A 17,464-nucleotide genomic window follows, 5' to 3' on the forward strand; every position below is an offset into this window, starting at 1 on the left:
ACTTCAAAACAGTGCATCCAAATCTTCAGACACTGCAGCTAACAGCCTGGGAGATCCCATGAATAACCTCAACCTATCTCTCTCTCCAAGGAAGTTCAGCGGATACTAACAGAGGCTAGAAGACCATCCACCAGAAAGGTTTACTTAGCAAAATGGAAGAGATTCAGCATTTGGAATACCAGCAAGGGACATGATGCATCATTATTGAACATCCCACTCATCCTGGAATATTTGGCAGATATACTAAAGAATGGACTCTCATATTCTTCCATAAAGATACATGCATCAGCTATTTCAGCTAGATATAACACTGATCCGCCTGTCTTTTCACATCCTTTGCTAAGGCAATTCCTCAGGGGAATCAAGAACATTAAGCCACCAAGAAAGGCTCCAGTGCCAGCCTGGGACCTCAATTTTGTCCTAGAAAAACTGACTCTACCGCCATTTGAGCCAGCAGCTTCAGTTGACTTGCAATTTCTCTCATGGAAGACAGCTTTCCTGTTGGCAATTACCTCAGCAAGAAGGGTTTCGGAACTACAGGCCCTAATGGCAATACCACCATTCATAATTTTCCACAGAGACAGGGTGTCATTAAGGACCAACCCTACTTTTATGCCAAAGGTGGTATCTAGGGTTTCTTTAAATCAAGCTATTCATCTGCCTGCTTTCTTCCCCAATCCTGAGAATAAGGGGGAAAGACTGTTACATACCTTGGACATTCGCAGACAACTTCGATACTACCTGGACAGAACCAAGACCAGTAGGAAGTCTGAACAACTTTTTGTAGCTTATGCCCCTGCAGTCCAAGGAAAAGCAATTTCAAAACAGACTATTTCAAAATGGATTGGACATTGCATCCGATTCTGTTATTCCTTTCATGGAAAGACTGTTCCAGTCGATGTCAGACCACATTCCACCAGAGCTACAGCCACCTCTACAGCATTCTTAAGAGGGGTGCCTACTAAGGACATTCTAGAAGCTGCTACATGGAGCTCCGTGCATACGTTCTCCAAACACTACAATCTCCCTCTATACTCCAGATCCAGAGCAGGCTTTGCTTCGGCAGTCCTGCAGGGTTTGATTGCCACACGATCTTTTTCCTAGAGCATTTCCCCTCCCCCAGCTAAGCTATGGTATTCTACCCATATGTTATGACTGCAGTTGCATTCTTGAAGGACATAGTACAGTTTTGTACCTACCATAAATGTAGATGTCCGATAGATATGCAACTGCAGTCGGATTTTCCCTCCCTCCATACCCCTCTATGCCTAGGGTCCACTCCTATCCCTGTTTCTCTTAGCTGGGGATATCTGTTATGGTGTATCTGTTTATTGCTCATTTATTTGTCTGGAATCCTGTTTTTGTCTTCGAATTTGATTACAGCCTTCCTTGGAGGGCAGCTGGCATCTGGGGCAAGAAACACTGAAGAAAATGGCGTCGGCTGATGCTTATGTACTCCAGCCGCTCTGACGTCAGAGAGAAATGCGACATCAGCCGACGTCGGACCCAGACTTTGGAATCCGGCCGACCGAGGGCTGCCTGAGGCAGGACAACCCATATGTTATGACTGCAGTTGCATGTCTATCGGACATCTACATTTATGGTAGGTACAAAACTGTACTTTAGATGTGCAGTAACACCTCAGCACATACCTTCGTATCTCACTACAAGTTAGAAGTGCAGTAACACCTCAGCTCATACCTTCGTATCTCACTACAAGTTAGATGTGCAGTAATGTGCTCCTCCGCTCATACCTTCGTATCTCACTACAAGTTAGATGTGCAGTAACACCTCAGCTCATACCGTCGTATCTCGCTACAAGTTAGATGTGCAGTAACATGCTTTTCAGCTCGTACCTTCATATCTCACTACAAGTTAGATGTGCAGTAATGCCTCCCTCAGCTCATACCTTCTTATCTCACTACAAGTTAGATGTGCAGTAATGTGCTCCTCCGCTCATACCTTTGTATCTCACTACAAGTTAGATGTGCAGTAACGTGCTCCTCAGCTCATACCTTCGTATCTCACTACAAGTTAGATGTGCAGTAACACCTCAGCTCATACCTTCGTATCTCGCTACAAGTTAGATGTGCAGTAACGTGCTCCTCAGCTCATACCTTCGTATCTCACTACAAGTTAGATGTGCAGTAACACCTCAGCTTGTACCTTCGTATCTCACTACAAGTCAGATGTGCAGTAACACCTCCCTCAGCTCATACCTTCGTATCTCACTACAAGTTAGATGCGCATTCCAGGACTTGCTCATCTTTTGGCTTTGCCATACTGAGAAATATCCTTAAGTCCACCCATGTCTCTGTCGGGTAGCTTATGAATATGTCCCACATGTTGAATCAGATGAAGAAAAACATGTTGCTATATTTCTAGGGATTATCATCATTTAGATCTCTCTTGGACCCTTTCCTTTCTGATCCCTTGCATGTCTTACATTTATAGTATTTATCCTGTTTCCTCCTTGGCATATTTGTGCATATGTAATTGTAGCAGGAGAGGAGACTTGTGGGTAGGGGAGGAGTCAGCTGTCTGGGCCAAAGCTTTGGTATAAGGTGCTGAGGTCTGATCTGGCAACCCACGTGTTGAACCAGATGAAAAGACTGAGCAGATCTGTCATTATGGTAAGTACATAACGTTTGTATCCCCCTTTTGATGACTGCAGTAGTGATATAACTACTGTTATTTAACCCCTTTACACAGCTGTAGTTTGAGATGTTTGTAATGACTTGGTTTCATGTCATCAAAATGGTAAATTGTCAGAAGGTTCCTCCTTTCTCAGTCTGTGACTGCTTAATGTTAGATTTAATAAGCAGGGGGGAGCAGGACCCACATGGTGAGTATAGAGATTACTAGTTATTTTTTGGGGGGGGGGCTTTTGATGAGTGGTGTTGTGATGAAATGGTACAATGTCTCTGGTTCATATATAACTTTTTTTTTTTTTTTTTTTTTTTTTTTTTTTTTTTTGGATTTATAGCAAGACTGCCATTTAAGCGACTGAATCCTGTACTGAAGGAGAATGAAGATCCATTGGAGGGCAAGAAACCAAATTCTTTGAAGATTTCTCCATGCCATAATGACTCTGACCTCGATATGTCACATGATGTAGAAAATGAATGCCAGCTTGGTTCTGAGCAAGGCCTTCCCCATAAACCTGTGACCGGGAAAGGATCTTTAGATCACTTTATTCTCAAGAGTGCTGTAGCAGGAAAAGATGATTGCAAATCATTAGCTATTGTTGATCTCACAGAGGACTCTAATGGTATTACAGAGGCTCAAATGGGGCAGACTGGTGCGATCATGGAATGTTCTGCAGAAGTCATTCATGAAGGAACAGAAAACAAATGTAGGTCAACTGATTCTTCCAGTCTGTCTGACATGTTAGAGGATTCTGTGGTTAAGGAACCTGCCAGCCTGTCATACTGTAAGTTGGATGCAAGCGTAAATGAAGATGGTGCACATAATTCCATGAACTGCTCTGAAACTGTGAACAAAAGGGAAACTTTAATAGTTAACACAGGAATATGCACTTCCCAAAATGCAAGCAGCAAGTTTAACAGGAGCAGGGATGTGTTGTTAGAAGGTAGATACCCACTTGTAGTGTTACAAGATATAATGGCTGTTAAATCATCAAATTCTTCACAGTTAGAGGATAGTATTTTGACAGAAACTGAGCAGGAATCAAAACTAGAATCATTTCTTGGGAACGACTCTGTCATTTTGTCCTCTGCTAGTTCACTTTCTGCCTCTGACAGCTCGCCGGAAGGTAAAGCTATGAAAGAGACCAGTGATGGACCAGGTTCCAGAACTTCAACCCCTTTGTCTAAGGTTAGTTTTCATTATACAGATTTTCAGTGATATGCCCATTCAGTTGTTTGAAATTTATTTTTTTTTAATTTATCACAGTGTGTGTGGATTAATATCTTTGAGACCTGCATGGAACGACTGTTTAGTGTGAAAGAGCATAGTAAATATGTTGCCTTTATGTAAAGAGTCCTACACAGTTTTGTGGTTAATTCTTCACAAGCAACTTATACAAAATACTGGTAAAAACAGTATTCAAAATGAAACTTTGTACAACAGTTGCCAATGAAGTAAAGTTCTCTTGGAGAATAGGTAGTGTGGTTAAATGATATAAAACTTAAGTGCAACATATATAGCAAAAAATGTGCATACATTTCCAGTACTTAAATTTAAATGCACTTACAAGATATTCACGCTGTGAATGCAGTTATACCATAGCGAAATGATGGCTCCAAAGTGTCCAGTCTTATGATGGCTTCAAAGTATCCAATCTTTTTGGTCTGATATACAAAGTATCCACACTGAAGATGTAGTGGCTGCTATGTGACTGTGTTGAACTGTGATAACAGCTTAACCAGTCTAACAGATCAAATAAAAGCTTCTAGCTTTAATGGCAGTTAACATTCTTTTATTATAGGAAAAGTTAAAATCTTCATGTCAAGTTAAAATCTTGATGTAGAATAAAACAGTCCCTATGTGTTCCAAACGATCGCCATCAATTTGCTATGGTATAACTGCATTCACAGCGTAAATATCTTGCAAGTGCATTTAATTCAAGTACTGGAAATGTATGCAAGTTTTTTGCTATATATCTTGCACTTTTAAGTTTTATATCATTTAACCACACTACCTATTCTCCAAGAGAACTTTACTTCATTGGCCATTGTTGTACAGCGTTTCATTTAGAGTAGTTTTTACTTGTTACTGATAGCTGTACTTTAGCATTAGGCGGTACCCTTTCTTTATTATACAAAATACTTGTGTTATAAAACTTGGTAGTATCGTATGGTCAGGTTTCACTGAACAGTGTTGCTTGTGTGGTATGTAAACTGTTGCGAATGTGTATTGTAGGCAGGCTTACTGCTGCCCCTTGGAATCTGGGTATTGAATACTGCAGCACTGCAGGCACATATCGAGAATCGAGAAGGGGCTCCTAGCCTGGGTGTGTATGAGAGCTAGAATCCAGAGGTGGTTAGGCAGGCTTACTGCTGTCCCTTGGAATCTGGGTATTGAATACTGCAGCACTGCAGGCACATATCGAGAATCGAGAAGGGGCTCCTAGCCTGGGCGTTTGTGTATGAGAGCTAGAATGCAGAGGTGGTTGGTTGTATGATGAAAACCCACAGAAGGCATACACTCAGGAAATTTAATTTATTCTTTAACTCGGTAAGTGGCTGGTCAATGAACATTTTGCCTCCTGTCAGCTTGCAGGGGCGAATGCAGCATGTATCTGGGTACAGTTAATCCTCCATTGTATTTTTGGGAGGGAACTACAGCACTTCCAGAACAGGATATGAGGACTGCCTGGGTCCACATGGATGGGGCAACAGGAATAATGGAGAGGCCATTCTAGATGCAAGTCTGGCAAATGACTTGATGGTAGCCAGTACATGGTTCAGAAAGACACACAAGATAACATACAAGAGCTGCTTACTTGACAGCAGGAAGTCTTACCCGTATTGTGTGTTACGGGCACTGGGGTAGAATCGGTGATTTTTAAGTCATCCTTAGCAAAAGAGTTGACTCTCAGCTTTAAACCATTGGTTGTTACAATCAGTTGCAAGTGGTGGTTAGAGAAGGCTCGAAGGTCAACAGAGGCTAGGCTGAAGACTTTGATACAGCAGTTCAAGAAGTGGCTCCGGGCTCTACCACCCCAAGAAGAGGAAGAAATAAGGGGAGTTGAAAAAGAATGGCAGTGCCTCACAACAGCATATGTGATGGGTACAGATATGTGGCTAAGCCAGGTATGGAAATAAGGTACATAAGGAAAGTTGGTAGTGAAATGCAGAAGTCCTGGAAGTTATCAAAAGAAAGGAGTGCAGGAAAAAGTGTGAGATAGAAAAGATGGACCACACCTGGAAGGAAGAAAAGATGGACCACACCTGGAAGGAAGAAAAGATGGACCACACCTGGAAGGAAGAAAAGATGGACCACACCTGGAAGGAAGAAAAGATGGACCACACCTGGAAGGAAGAAAAGATGGACCACACCTGGAAGGAAGAAAAGATGGACCACACTAGGAAGTAATACTGGGTGGATAACAGGCTAGGAAAGGAGTTGCAATAGCAAAGACTAGGGCCTCGAAAGAACTCGCCCAGCTTCTGCAATGTGATTCAGTAGGTGGCCCAAAGAAACTAGGTCAGGTAGTAAAGCAAAGATGAAGAAGGTAGTCAGACACCTTTCATAAGGGATGCCAGCAACAACTGCTCACCAGTCCACAGGCCGTAAAGGCGGATGGAAGGAGTATTTCCAGTGGCTTTTAAATGAAGAAAATCTCCCAGATGCTGTACTGCCCCAGACACAGCCTATGATGAGAGAAGAGCCTACCCTAGAAGAGGTAAGAATAGCACTAAGGAAAATTAAGTCTGGGAAAGCAGCAGGCTCATGAGGTCACAGCAGATATGGTAGATACTGGGTAAGATAAAGGAGAAATAACTCCTGAGGTACTCGTAGCAATGTCGAGAGAGAGATCCCAGATAACTGGAGAATAAGCACATTCATGCCAGTGTACACGGACAAAGGGGGCATCCACAACTGTGGGTAGTACAGAGCCATCAAACCCTTGTTACATTTCATAAAAGTTGTGGAGAGGGTGGTTTGATAAACTGATACCCAGGGTAGTAGTAGTAGGTAAGATGGGAGATGAGCAGTTAAAATTCAGATCAGGATGCCACACAACTGATGACACTGAAGTGAGATGGATAGTTGAGAAGAAGCTGGAGATGAGGAAAGAGTCCAACTGGGCATTCCTAGACTTGGATAAAGCATGTGACAGGGACACACGAAACCTGATTGGGCAGTACTGCAGTAGTTCAAAGTCCCAGAAATGTTGGTAGAATCAAGGTTAGTGTACAAGGACCCGATGACTTCAGTACGAAAGTGTTCGGTCTTAGAGGGGTTCCCAGTGGGAGTGGATGTGCACCAGGGTTCAGCTCTGAGCCCACTGCTGTTCATACTGGTAAAGGAGTACATTAGCAAACAGGCTGGAGGGGACAGATCAGCAAAGCTACTGTATGCAAACAATGTGACATTACAGGTAGATTCTGCGCAAGAACTTAAGCAAAGGATAGGGGAATGAAATACAAAACTGAAGGGACATGGGTTGAAACAGAGTACAGGTAAGACAGATGTAATGACAGTAAATGTGGGGAAATCATAAGAAGCTGAGAATTGAGATAAAACAGAAGATGGTGGTAGAAGTTAATAGCTGCAAGTATCTGGGAGGCTTGGTGGTTGAGAGGAAGGGAAGTCTGAATGAAGAGGTCTGAGCTAGAATTGGGGGGGGGTGCAGCCATCTGGCATAGTGTCAGGTGTAGTATATGACAGAAAAATGCCAAAGAAGCCAAGGTGTACAAGACAGCGGTGTAACCAGTACGACTGTATGGTACAGAAATGTGGGCAGTAAAGGCAGAGCATGTGAGAAAGCTGGAGGTGATTGAAATGAAATGCCTGAGAAGGGTGGTAGGATGACACTGCAGGACAGACTGAGGACATAAGAACAGAAGCCAGAGTATCTTCAATTGCATAAAATAATCTGAGAGCAGATTGCATTGGTTCAGGCACATATGCAGAAAAGCAAAAGACAATCTGGTGAAGATTTGTGATGGGGAGGAACAATGTGGTGAAGATTTGTGATAGACCAGGAGGAATAATCTGGTGAAGATTTGTGATGGACCAGGAGGAATAATCTGGTGAAGATTTGTGATGGACCAGGAGGAATAATCTGGTGAAGATTTGTGATGGACCAGGAGGAATAATCTGGTGAAGATTTGTGATGGACCAGGAGGAATAATCTGGTGAAGATTTGTGATGGACCAGGAGGAATAATCTGGTGAAGATTTGTGATGGACCAAGAGGAATAATCTGGTGAAGATTTGTGATGGACCAGGAGGAATAATCTGGTGAAGATTTGTGATGGACCAGGAGGAATAATCTGGTGAAGATTTGTGATAGACCAGGAGGAAAGTCAGAGGAAATTATGGCATCCAGCAAAGAGGGGCTGGATTGTGTGAGGAAAGCTCAGTCTGGCATGAGTGTCGAAGGCAGGAGTGTGGCATTTTAATAGAGTTGGCAACCGTTAACATGACACCCAACCCCATGTAGAAAATGGGGCAAAAGGGGGGATGATTAAGATTATCTGGAGTACCAGTGGACATGGGGAGAATCTGCAAACTCCACACAGTGACCAGAGGTGAGAACAGAGTCTGAACTCTGTGTAAATATAATTTAGAAGGGCTACATGGCCGTTTGGTGACTGGATCTGATATGTGCTAGATTAAAGGCCGAAGTGTGTGAAGTACTTTTGAAAACAGTTTGGCTGCCTGTTTTCTGTGAAGTCATTTTACAATCCCCTGTGCAGATGAGACTCCTGCAGCTCTTCTACCTGACATGTTGCCTCCATAATTTTCAGAACACTAAGATGCGATATAATGTCCCTCTTTCTGGATTTTGGACACTGGCAGTCATTCTGGGCTTTGCATGACTGTGGGATAGTCATATACACATCTTTGGGATATTAACATCTGTAGTGATGGATCTGGTAGTCTGTTCATTCTCCCTGCCCCCTACCCATCCCCTTTCTCCGGTTGACTCAATACCCCTGTCCATTGCCATGTTTACGTGCTATTTCTCCTCATTCTTCCCAGGGCTCTGAGTGAGCTGGAGGCAGCTTTGATCTTAATGGCATCCTTGGATGGGGGGTGCTAGCAACTGCTGCTCCTGAGTGGGAATTATGATTTACCTTTGTTTCCCTGCCCCCTTACCTGCATTCATTGACAATGTCTGAACATACCCCTCCCCCACGTGGATCATGTCGCCTCTTTGGGAGCATATTTCAAGTGCACTATCCTGCCAGGACCAATGATCCCCAAGCTGCTAATCAAGCCTGGGTTACTAGGGATGTAGTTAAGGCTGGTTATTGGAGGTCATTCTTGTGTTCAGAACAGCAAAGTGAAGAATACCTTTGTGATCCTGACTGATACATTCGCTTAAAACCCTGACTAGTGATATAGTGGTTTGTCATAATTTTAAAAAGTTCATTGACAAGTAGCTGACATCTTTGCTTTTGAGGTAGACCTTAATTTTAAGGTGATGTGAATATTTTCAGAAACCAAAGACTGTTACTGTTCTGCATTGTGAGACATTGATGGGGCTTTAACTGGAGGTGGTGGTGGCCTGCAGACTGGTTACAAAAGGCCTTATTTTGGGGATCCCTTTAGAGGTGTACAGTAGTTGGAGAGTTTACAAAAACTGACTTTGTGTCCTGAATTTCAAACAGTCCTGCCATAAACAGCAGTTTGAAGCTCTGTTAAATAATAAACCAGTAAAAAATGTTTTTTTGTTTTCTGGGTCAGAACACTGATCTTCATGGACTTAATTCAGTAAAGACGTTTCTTGTTTACTTACATCACAAGTGATGATGTTTAATCATTTGCATAAATGAGAGAACTATTGACAATATTTTTCAGTTGCAAATATTATCCAGCACATCTGTTTTTCAATCAAACATTAAACAGCGCATTTGGTTCCTTTCTTCCCTTAAACCTTAATCTTCAAAAACTCTATTCTGTATGTATTGTTCCTAAAATCCCCAACTTTCCTATGTAATTTCATCTGCTCCTACCCTTTTCTAAAGGTCTCATTTAGTTTAAGAAAAACACAAAATAAGTTTATTTAAATTGTATTAATTAAATTACTAAGTGGCTGCTTGTATTCGAATATTTAAGGCAGCTGAAATTGTACTATTGTGATCCTTGAAGGCGAATTGCCGAGGTGCCAGATCACTGTTGCTGTATTAAAAAAGAAGTTGCTGCTGGTATTGTGCTGCTGTATTTTGTTTTTCTTTAGCTGCTTTTGTTTGGTGTTTGGCATATTTTCTAACACCAGTACTAGTATTAGCATGTTTCAAAACAGCTGGGAGTCCTGGGCTCCTTGATATGCCTGGGTTGCTTAATTTTGTTGATATGGTGAGGGAACGAGAGAAAAAATTTGCACAGATAGATCCATGGAATGTTAACAGTTGTGACTGAGGGATGTTTTTTGCAACTGGAAAGACTTGTGGCAAAGGAGATTGCTTTGTTTCTGGATACCTGCCTCCTTCAGAAATGTGAGTTTGAATTTAACCCCGAGGGGTTCACGTATTGATCAGTTGCCTGCCGCAAATTTCACAGAGGAGTAGGAGGAGTGATTTATCTGAGGAGTGGAAACTGGCTTTGTTACAATGCACCCTGACTTGGCTTCGTATTTTAATTAAACGCAACTTTGAGGGCGCATGATAAACTAAAGGGGGAGATTCTGCATTTACAGGATGAGGTGGTGGAGGAGTCCTGTTATCAGGTGCAGATGTTTTCAATAAGTGAAAGAGTCTCTAAATTGGAGACTGAAATTATTCAACGTAAAAGAAATAAGCTCTTATGTGACATGGAAGGACTATGAGACTGGTATATTCTCATGGGAACTGGAGTCGTCACGAAGCACGTCAGAGGTGAGAAATAGAAGTGCAGTGGTGTTTCGGCATCTTCTATGGAGCAGGATGGAACCAAATCTGTTTCTTTTGCTGCATCATCTGCTTTGGAAGCTGAAGAGGTGAACTAGGCTGTAACTTCTAATGATCGGACTTTTCAGTCGAAATCAGGCAAATCGTGGGAGAGGGGGCATGAAGAGAAGAAACCTCTTTAAATAATGGACATGTAGTTTCTGGTTGAGTATAATACACAAGTAATGCATATTAATTTATCTAAGCTTAGCCTTTCTGGTGATATGGAGGCTGTATTACTTAAAGGCAGTAAACGTGTACCAACATTCACGCCCTCTTTTGTCGACCTATATTTTGAGTTAGACGTTCTGTAGAAAGCTGTTAATTGTATATTTTGGGAAAAAAGTATGTAGTGAAGTGGCAAACATGGGAAATGATGAAAGACATTATTGCATGTGAAGATTTAATGAAGGTCTCTGTTTATGATTATGAATCGAAACGTTAGGGTTTGAAAATGTTGATGACAGTGATAGTTTACTTTATGCCATTGGGTATGGTAAATAACAGTTAACTAATTTGCCAAATGAGTAAATTTATGCCTATGATAAATATGCCTGCCATCACTTTGTTTCAAAAAATTGTGTACAAGGAAATTTCCATTGCTTTTAGTATGTTCGTGAAGCAGAAGAAATCATACAATTTAACCAAGAATGAATGGTTGGCTTTAAATTTAAAAAAGCTAAAAATGGAATTCATTTTTAAATGTGCAGATAAAGGTGGTAATTGGGTGATTTTTGGATAAACAGTTGTATTGTGAAATGATAGCTAACATATAGGTTGTGAAGATGAATGTAAGTTTTTATCTAGGAACCCAGTTATGAACTATAATGAATGTTGGGATTGCTGGAAAGGGGAGAACGTTTTGGTTTTCTTGAATGTAAAGATGTGAAAAAGTTGCATGTTAAAAAAAAAAAAAAAAAGTTACCCCTATTATGTATGCCTTGCCAAGGGTACATAAAAATTGAGAGGCCCCCTGGGAGGCCCATCATATCAGGGGTCGGCTCCTCTCTAAGCAACGTAGGCAGTTTTCTTGATTTTCATCTAAAAAAATATAACGTTTCTGCACGTATTTCGAATACGCAAGATTTATTAAATGAGTTGGTTAAAATCAGATGGCAAGGTAATTATTATTGGATTACTGTCTGTCAAATCATTATATACAAATATTAAATTGAGATGGGGAATTGAGGTTATTGTTGATATGTTAGGTGAAGGCCCAAGAATAGCTTTTTTGGTTAACCTATTGGAATTCTGTTTAACCCACAATTATTTTTCCTTGGAGAAGAAATTCTTTCGGAAGTTGAAGGGCACAGCTATGGGGGCTTCTTATGCACCCTCATATGCTATCATATATATGGGATATTTTGAAAGTAAGTTTATATATCCCACCTCCTTTTATAGGGATAAGGTTGTGCTTTTTATAAGCGCTTTATTGATGACGTTATCTTTATTTGTAAGGGAGATATTTGTGATTTTTGTGAGACCCTTAACTGCAATGAACATGGTTTGACTTTTCTGAGTTTAGTAGAGAAACTATTCATTTTTTGGATGTGACATTGTATGGGAATGGTGAAGCTATTGGCTTTAAACCATTTAGGATATTAACCTCATAGCATATGTTCCTATATGCTACTAGCATGCATCCAGAAAACTCTTTACCTAGTGCTGAATTTTAAAGAATTTTTGATCATACTGGTGATGTGATTCAGAAGGTGGTGGAATTGGATAATGGAGGGAGGTTATGATGAGGCAAGACTATCGAGATGTAAGCATGCAATACTAGGGGATAATGTACAGAAATCACAAGGAATGTTGGTAGAGTATATGGAGATTTTGGATAAAATAACTTATTTTTGTTAACAGGGATGTGGACAAAAAGCTTTTGTTACGAAATGTTCTTTTTCTGATATGCTGGTTAAGATTATTAAAAGATTTTGGTGCATTATTTCTGGGGACAAAAATATTGGTCACTTATTCCCCAAACATGTCACATTTTCATTTAGCAAAGGAAAAATTGAAGGAATTATTAAATTATTATTTCATTGTGGGGCCTAACATGAATTTACCTATGGGTACATTCCCCTGTGGTCATTGCAGTATTTTTGTAATGGGGCTAAAAATTTGTCAGGAACTTTAATGGGAAATTTGTTTGGTTCTAGATATTATTTTAACTGCAGATCGACAGGGGTGGTTTATATTTTGGGATGTTCATGCTCTGATATAAAATGGTTATATAGGTCAGACAAAATGGATGGTGAAAATTCGCGTTTTGGAGCATCTTGGAGATGAAAGAAATAAAAATGGATGGAGTCCTAGCGCTAATTGTTTTCGTGAAATGCATGAGGGTTCAGATAGTGGTTTAATTTCTTTAGTTCTTGGAAAACCTTTCCTGCCTAGAGGGGGTAAATTATTGGAGTTAGAAGCTAGAATGATATTTAAATTTCGGACTTTAAGGCCCTCGTGGTTTAAATCAAGAAGTTGGTATTTTAAATATTTTACAGGGTCATGTTAGTTTAGTAAAATGCATTTATAATTGGATGATTTGTCCATGGTGTTTTGTGTGGTTTTATGTATATGAAGTTTTGTACTTTTTATATAATTCTTTACATGAATTTTGATGCATATTTTTTATATATTGCGTATTATGCAATTATCAAATGAATTAAATTGTATTAGTAATTTAATTAACTGGAACTTAACTGGCTGCTTGCATTCGAATATTTAAGGCAGCTGAAATTGTACTATTGTGATCCTTGAAGGAAAATTTCCAAGATGCCAGATCACTGTTGCTGTATTAAAAAAGAAGTTGCTGGTGATATTGTGTATTGTTTTTCAGCTGTTTTTGTTTGGTGGTTGCTCTCGTTTAGTTTATCTACAGTTTCTCGCTGTAGTCACTACTTCTAGTACGGTTACTTTAGACTTTTTGATTTTCATTTTCTAGTAAAATGGCTTCTTTGACTGCCACCAGAATTACTTAGGACAACCTTATTTTGTCTGTCTAGATACTTCCAATTCAGTATTACAGCTAAAAAAGTATTTCCTTAGTTACACCAATTTGCTCACCCACTATTTCTGAAAGACGTCTGTGGGGAGTTTTTGAAGTCTAAAACCATGCACAGGAGAACTGTATGGCAGGGCAATATGCTCAGCATAAAATACGAACTATAAAGTATTGAGCAGTCTTAATAACATTCAATATCAGCTGTACTGAATGCACATATACTCAGTATAGAGATGCAGTATAGTCAAAGTAAAAGTGATGAAAGACTGTTTGTAGTAACAGGCAGTGTTCACTTCACCAATAAATAATCCAAGGACGATATAAAAAAAAATCCTTTTAATAATTCAAGAACGTGGCAAGTGCTTTCACCCAAAGGGCTTCCTCAGGCCAAAAAACAGTCATTTTAAAATAACCGGTATATATACACTGACGAATGATGACATCACATCCTCCCAGTCATTTAACAGGCAACATATAAACGTTACATAACAGCTAACAAAAACTGCAAGCCTATATGGTGGTGTTAAAATTGCTTTAATAACTATGATATATGCACAAATGGATGGTAATTAAATTGTGCCAAATTACTTCATATTCTAACCAGTATAAATGTACGATAAAAACAATACATAATTCTCAACAATCAAGCCACCAGAATTACTTAGGACGGCCTTATTTTGTCTGTCTAGATACTTCCAATTTAGTATTACAGCTAAAAAAAAGTATCCTTTCCTTAGTTGCACCAATTTGTCCACCCACTATTTCTGAAAAGTCTGTAGGGAGTTTTTAAAGTCTGCCAACTCATTACATTCCCAAAAATATAAATATATAAAAATACCTACGCAAACATTTCCAAGCAAATAATCTTATTCTTCTAGACTTGCATATTTGGGAGGCATATATATAGTCTCCAATTGTTTGTGAATTGTGTACTCAATCTCTTCCCAATAATTTTCAATAATCTCTGATTTCCTGTAGCTTTTCATACAATATTTTATATGCCCTACTAATTATCCCTTTTTAACAGTTGATTCTGTTCTATATTCTACTAAAAATATGTCAATGCTGGTATTTAAGTTAGGATCCTCCTATTCCTTGTTCTTTGATTATACTCTGTAAATCCCTGATAAGGAAGGCAAGTCTGTAGCTTGCAGTCCAAATACCTTCTTGGCCTCTTCCCATTTTACCTTTCCCTCTACATTTATTTGCTGCCAGTACTTGGTTTATTTGCCAGTTTTCACCAGTAAATTCCACCCCCTCATTCTTCTCTGTACCCCTAATTGCAGTCATCTATCTGCAGAATCTCCTTTCTCCATTCCTGTGTTGGTTTAGCTCTTAAAATACTTTCTGCTACTTTATGAATATAATATTTTGTATTCTCGTTGAGGATCTGCGTCCAAAATTCCAGTCTCCTTATTTCTTGAGCTTCCCCAATTTCGTTGTCATCCCTTTCCACTTTGAATTATAGCTTTCTTCTTGTGCTGTGTGTAACTTTGAAATACCCTATCAAATCAGGTAATCCCAAACCATCTTGTTCCATTGGAAGTATCAGTTTAATTCCATTTGACTCTTGCCCTCTTCCCCTCCCAGATAAAATCCTTCAACTCTTAACTGGAATCCACAACATGTTCTTTGGTTGACAAAAATATGCCTGACCTGAGTAAAACACAACCAGTGGAAATGTTTTATTCCCGTTTAGTATCTTGCTATCCATAACCATAAATCGGAGCTTCAGATTTCTCAATTTTTGTATCCTCTTGTTTAGTCTCTTCTCACACATCTTTAGCTGCCATAACGGAATATTTTTTTAATCCTTACTCTTACCCAAGTACTTAATTTATCCTTATCCCCATAAATATGGATATTGCTGAACCAAATTTTGTGTGCATACACATTTACAGCTATAGCCTTTGTTTTATTTGCATTAATTTTGTATCCTGAAAAGACTTGACCCTATCTGTTCCACAGCAGTGAAATGCCATTTTCTGTTTTTATTAGGTGTAAAATATTTGCAAATAGACAGCTTTTCTTGACTACCATACTAATTATGTCCTTGAATTTGAGTCCCTTTTCTTTACCAGTGGTTCTAAATATAATGCAAATAAAGGAGGAAGCGAATACTGCCTGCCTCCTCTGCTCAAAGGAGCTTATCAGAGGGGAATCCCTCACTTAAATTTTGCCTCCAATCCCTCATATCCTCCTAATCAACCTTATTTTTCCAGTGAAGGCTAATGCTTCCATTGCTGTACTTGTAAAATCCCTGCTTACTCTGTTAAAATGCTCTCTCTGCATCAAGACCCACCATTAGTAGATTTTCTTCCTTTCTGCTTCCCTCTGGATCATCGTTTATGTCCTTCTATATCACTATTGCAATATTAGTTTTACATAAGCAATCTGGCAAGGATAGCAGAATGTCAAGCCTGTATACCAAAGCCTTTAGGTTATAAAGGCTACATATGGATGCAAACACTCTACAACTTGTCCGTCCACCAGTCTGAACACCATTACTGAACATCTGCCTGAGTACCTTCGTGCTGGTCACCAAGCAGTCTTCAGATCAGTGCCCTGTGTTGGTGTTCTTCTCTACCTTTTTTATTTATTGATTTGTATTCATGTCAACCAAGAAGGTAAGATGTCAATGCGTGAGGCAGATTCCCCATGTAGACCTCTGCTGTGACCTTGTTGGAGGCTGGCACGGATCCGATTGCTTGCACATCTCTGAGGCTTTTACGATGTCTGTGCTGGATGTTAAGGGGGCATCTTGGCCGATAATTTCCAAGAGGCAAGAGGAATTTCTCAGAAGGGAAGATTCCTACTGCGATAATAAAATTACGCCAAGGGTCTGAACCACAAGTCTTTTGAGTAAACGCCCCATTGAAGAAAAAACAAAAAGCAAACTTTATCTCTGTTAAAGACCCCAACATGAATGGCAGGATTTTACTTTGTGCTTTATTGGCTTTGAAGCTTCCTAAAGGCATGTTTCTCCCTGCTCCTTCCAGGTTTCCACCTCTGTTTACAGGCCAAGGAAACTGTATTCCTCTGAGGACTTGGGAGTCTGGGGAGGAATCCCCAGATTACTCCTCTCAAATTGCTTCCCCTTTTAATGTACGACTTTGAGGAAGAGGATTTTTTGAGCCCAGACCATCCCTTGGAAGAATTACCCTTTGGAGATGCTGTTGCTGGTGTGATGCAGAGTTCTCTGGTCTTGGACATTCAAAAAGATACAATCTTTTACAGATGGAGTCTCCTAAGCCATCTGCTGTTTTGGCAGCCCTTTCAGACACCTTTTCTCCTGCCTCTGTGGTTAATTCTCAACTCCCCAGCTTCCAAGAAACCGGACAGAGTTTATAAGGTGCCTGAGAACTGCAGAGTTTTGTGTAAGCTCCCTTCTGATCCTTCAGTGGTTTCCATTTCCTCTGACAAGCCGCCTAAGCTCTTGACCTCTACGTAGCTCCTCTTAGAATAAGGATAGTTGAGCTATGGAGAGGTTGGGTAAAAATGTACATAATGCTGACCCTTCTGTTTTTAGGGCTGTTAATTACCAAGTCCACATGACCAAGTATGTTTTGGCTCTTCTTTTTCAGGTAGCTTCAGTGGTCTCTGACCTTCCTGATTCTGATGGGAAGGCTTCAGCTGTTTCCCTCATTGGATCTAATTCCCAGGTCACCAGTAACTCCATGAAGTGCAGCTATGATGCCGCTTCTGCCTCATCTCGGGATGCTGCTGCTGCTATTTTTGGTTCTGTGATGGATTATTCTTGGCTGTCTCCAGGCTTTAACTGATTTGATATTAAAGCCAAGCTTTTGAATGCACCTCTGGATTAAAAAAAAAAAAAAAAAAAAAAAAGAAAGAAACCTTTTGGGGACAACTGCTGCTTATCTGTTTGTCCATTCAGG

At 40.1% G+C, this 17,464-nt stretch overlaps 1 protein-coding gene across 3 annotated transcripts in view; it reads left to right on the forward strand.

Moving 5' to 3' along the window:
* Positions 1 to 17,464, forward strand: part of CHAF1A (chromatin assembly factor 1 subunit A) — a 1,619,257-nt gene that overhangs the window by 146,078 nt on the left and 1,455,715 nt on the right. For all 3 annotated transcript variants that reach the window (XM_044090585.1, XM_044090587.1, XM_044090586.1), the window contains exon 3: positions 2,987 to 3,837. In XM_044090585.1, the coding sequence (XP_043946520.1) occupies positions 2,987 to 3,837 (851 nt within the window). The remainder of the gene's footprint in view (positions 1 to 2,986; positions 3,838 to 17,464) is intronic.

Source organism: Protopterus annectens, chromosome 13.part0 (genome assembly GCF_019279795.1).
Source record: "Protopterus annectens isolate FY-2018-M chromosome 13.part0, PAN1.0, whole genome shotgun sequence".
Lineage (NCBI taxonomy): Eukaryota > Metazoa > Chordata > Ceratodontiformes > Protopteridae > Protopterus > Protopterus annectens.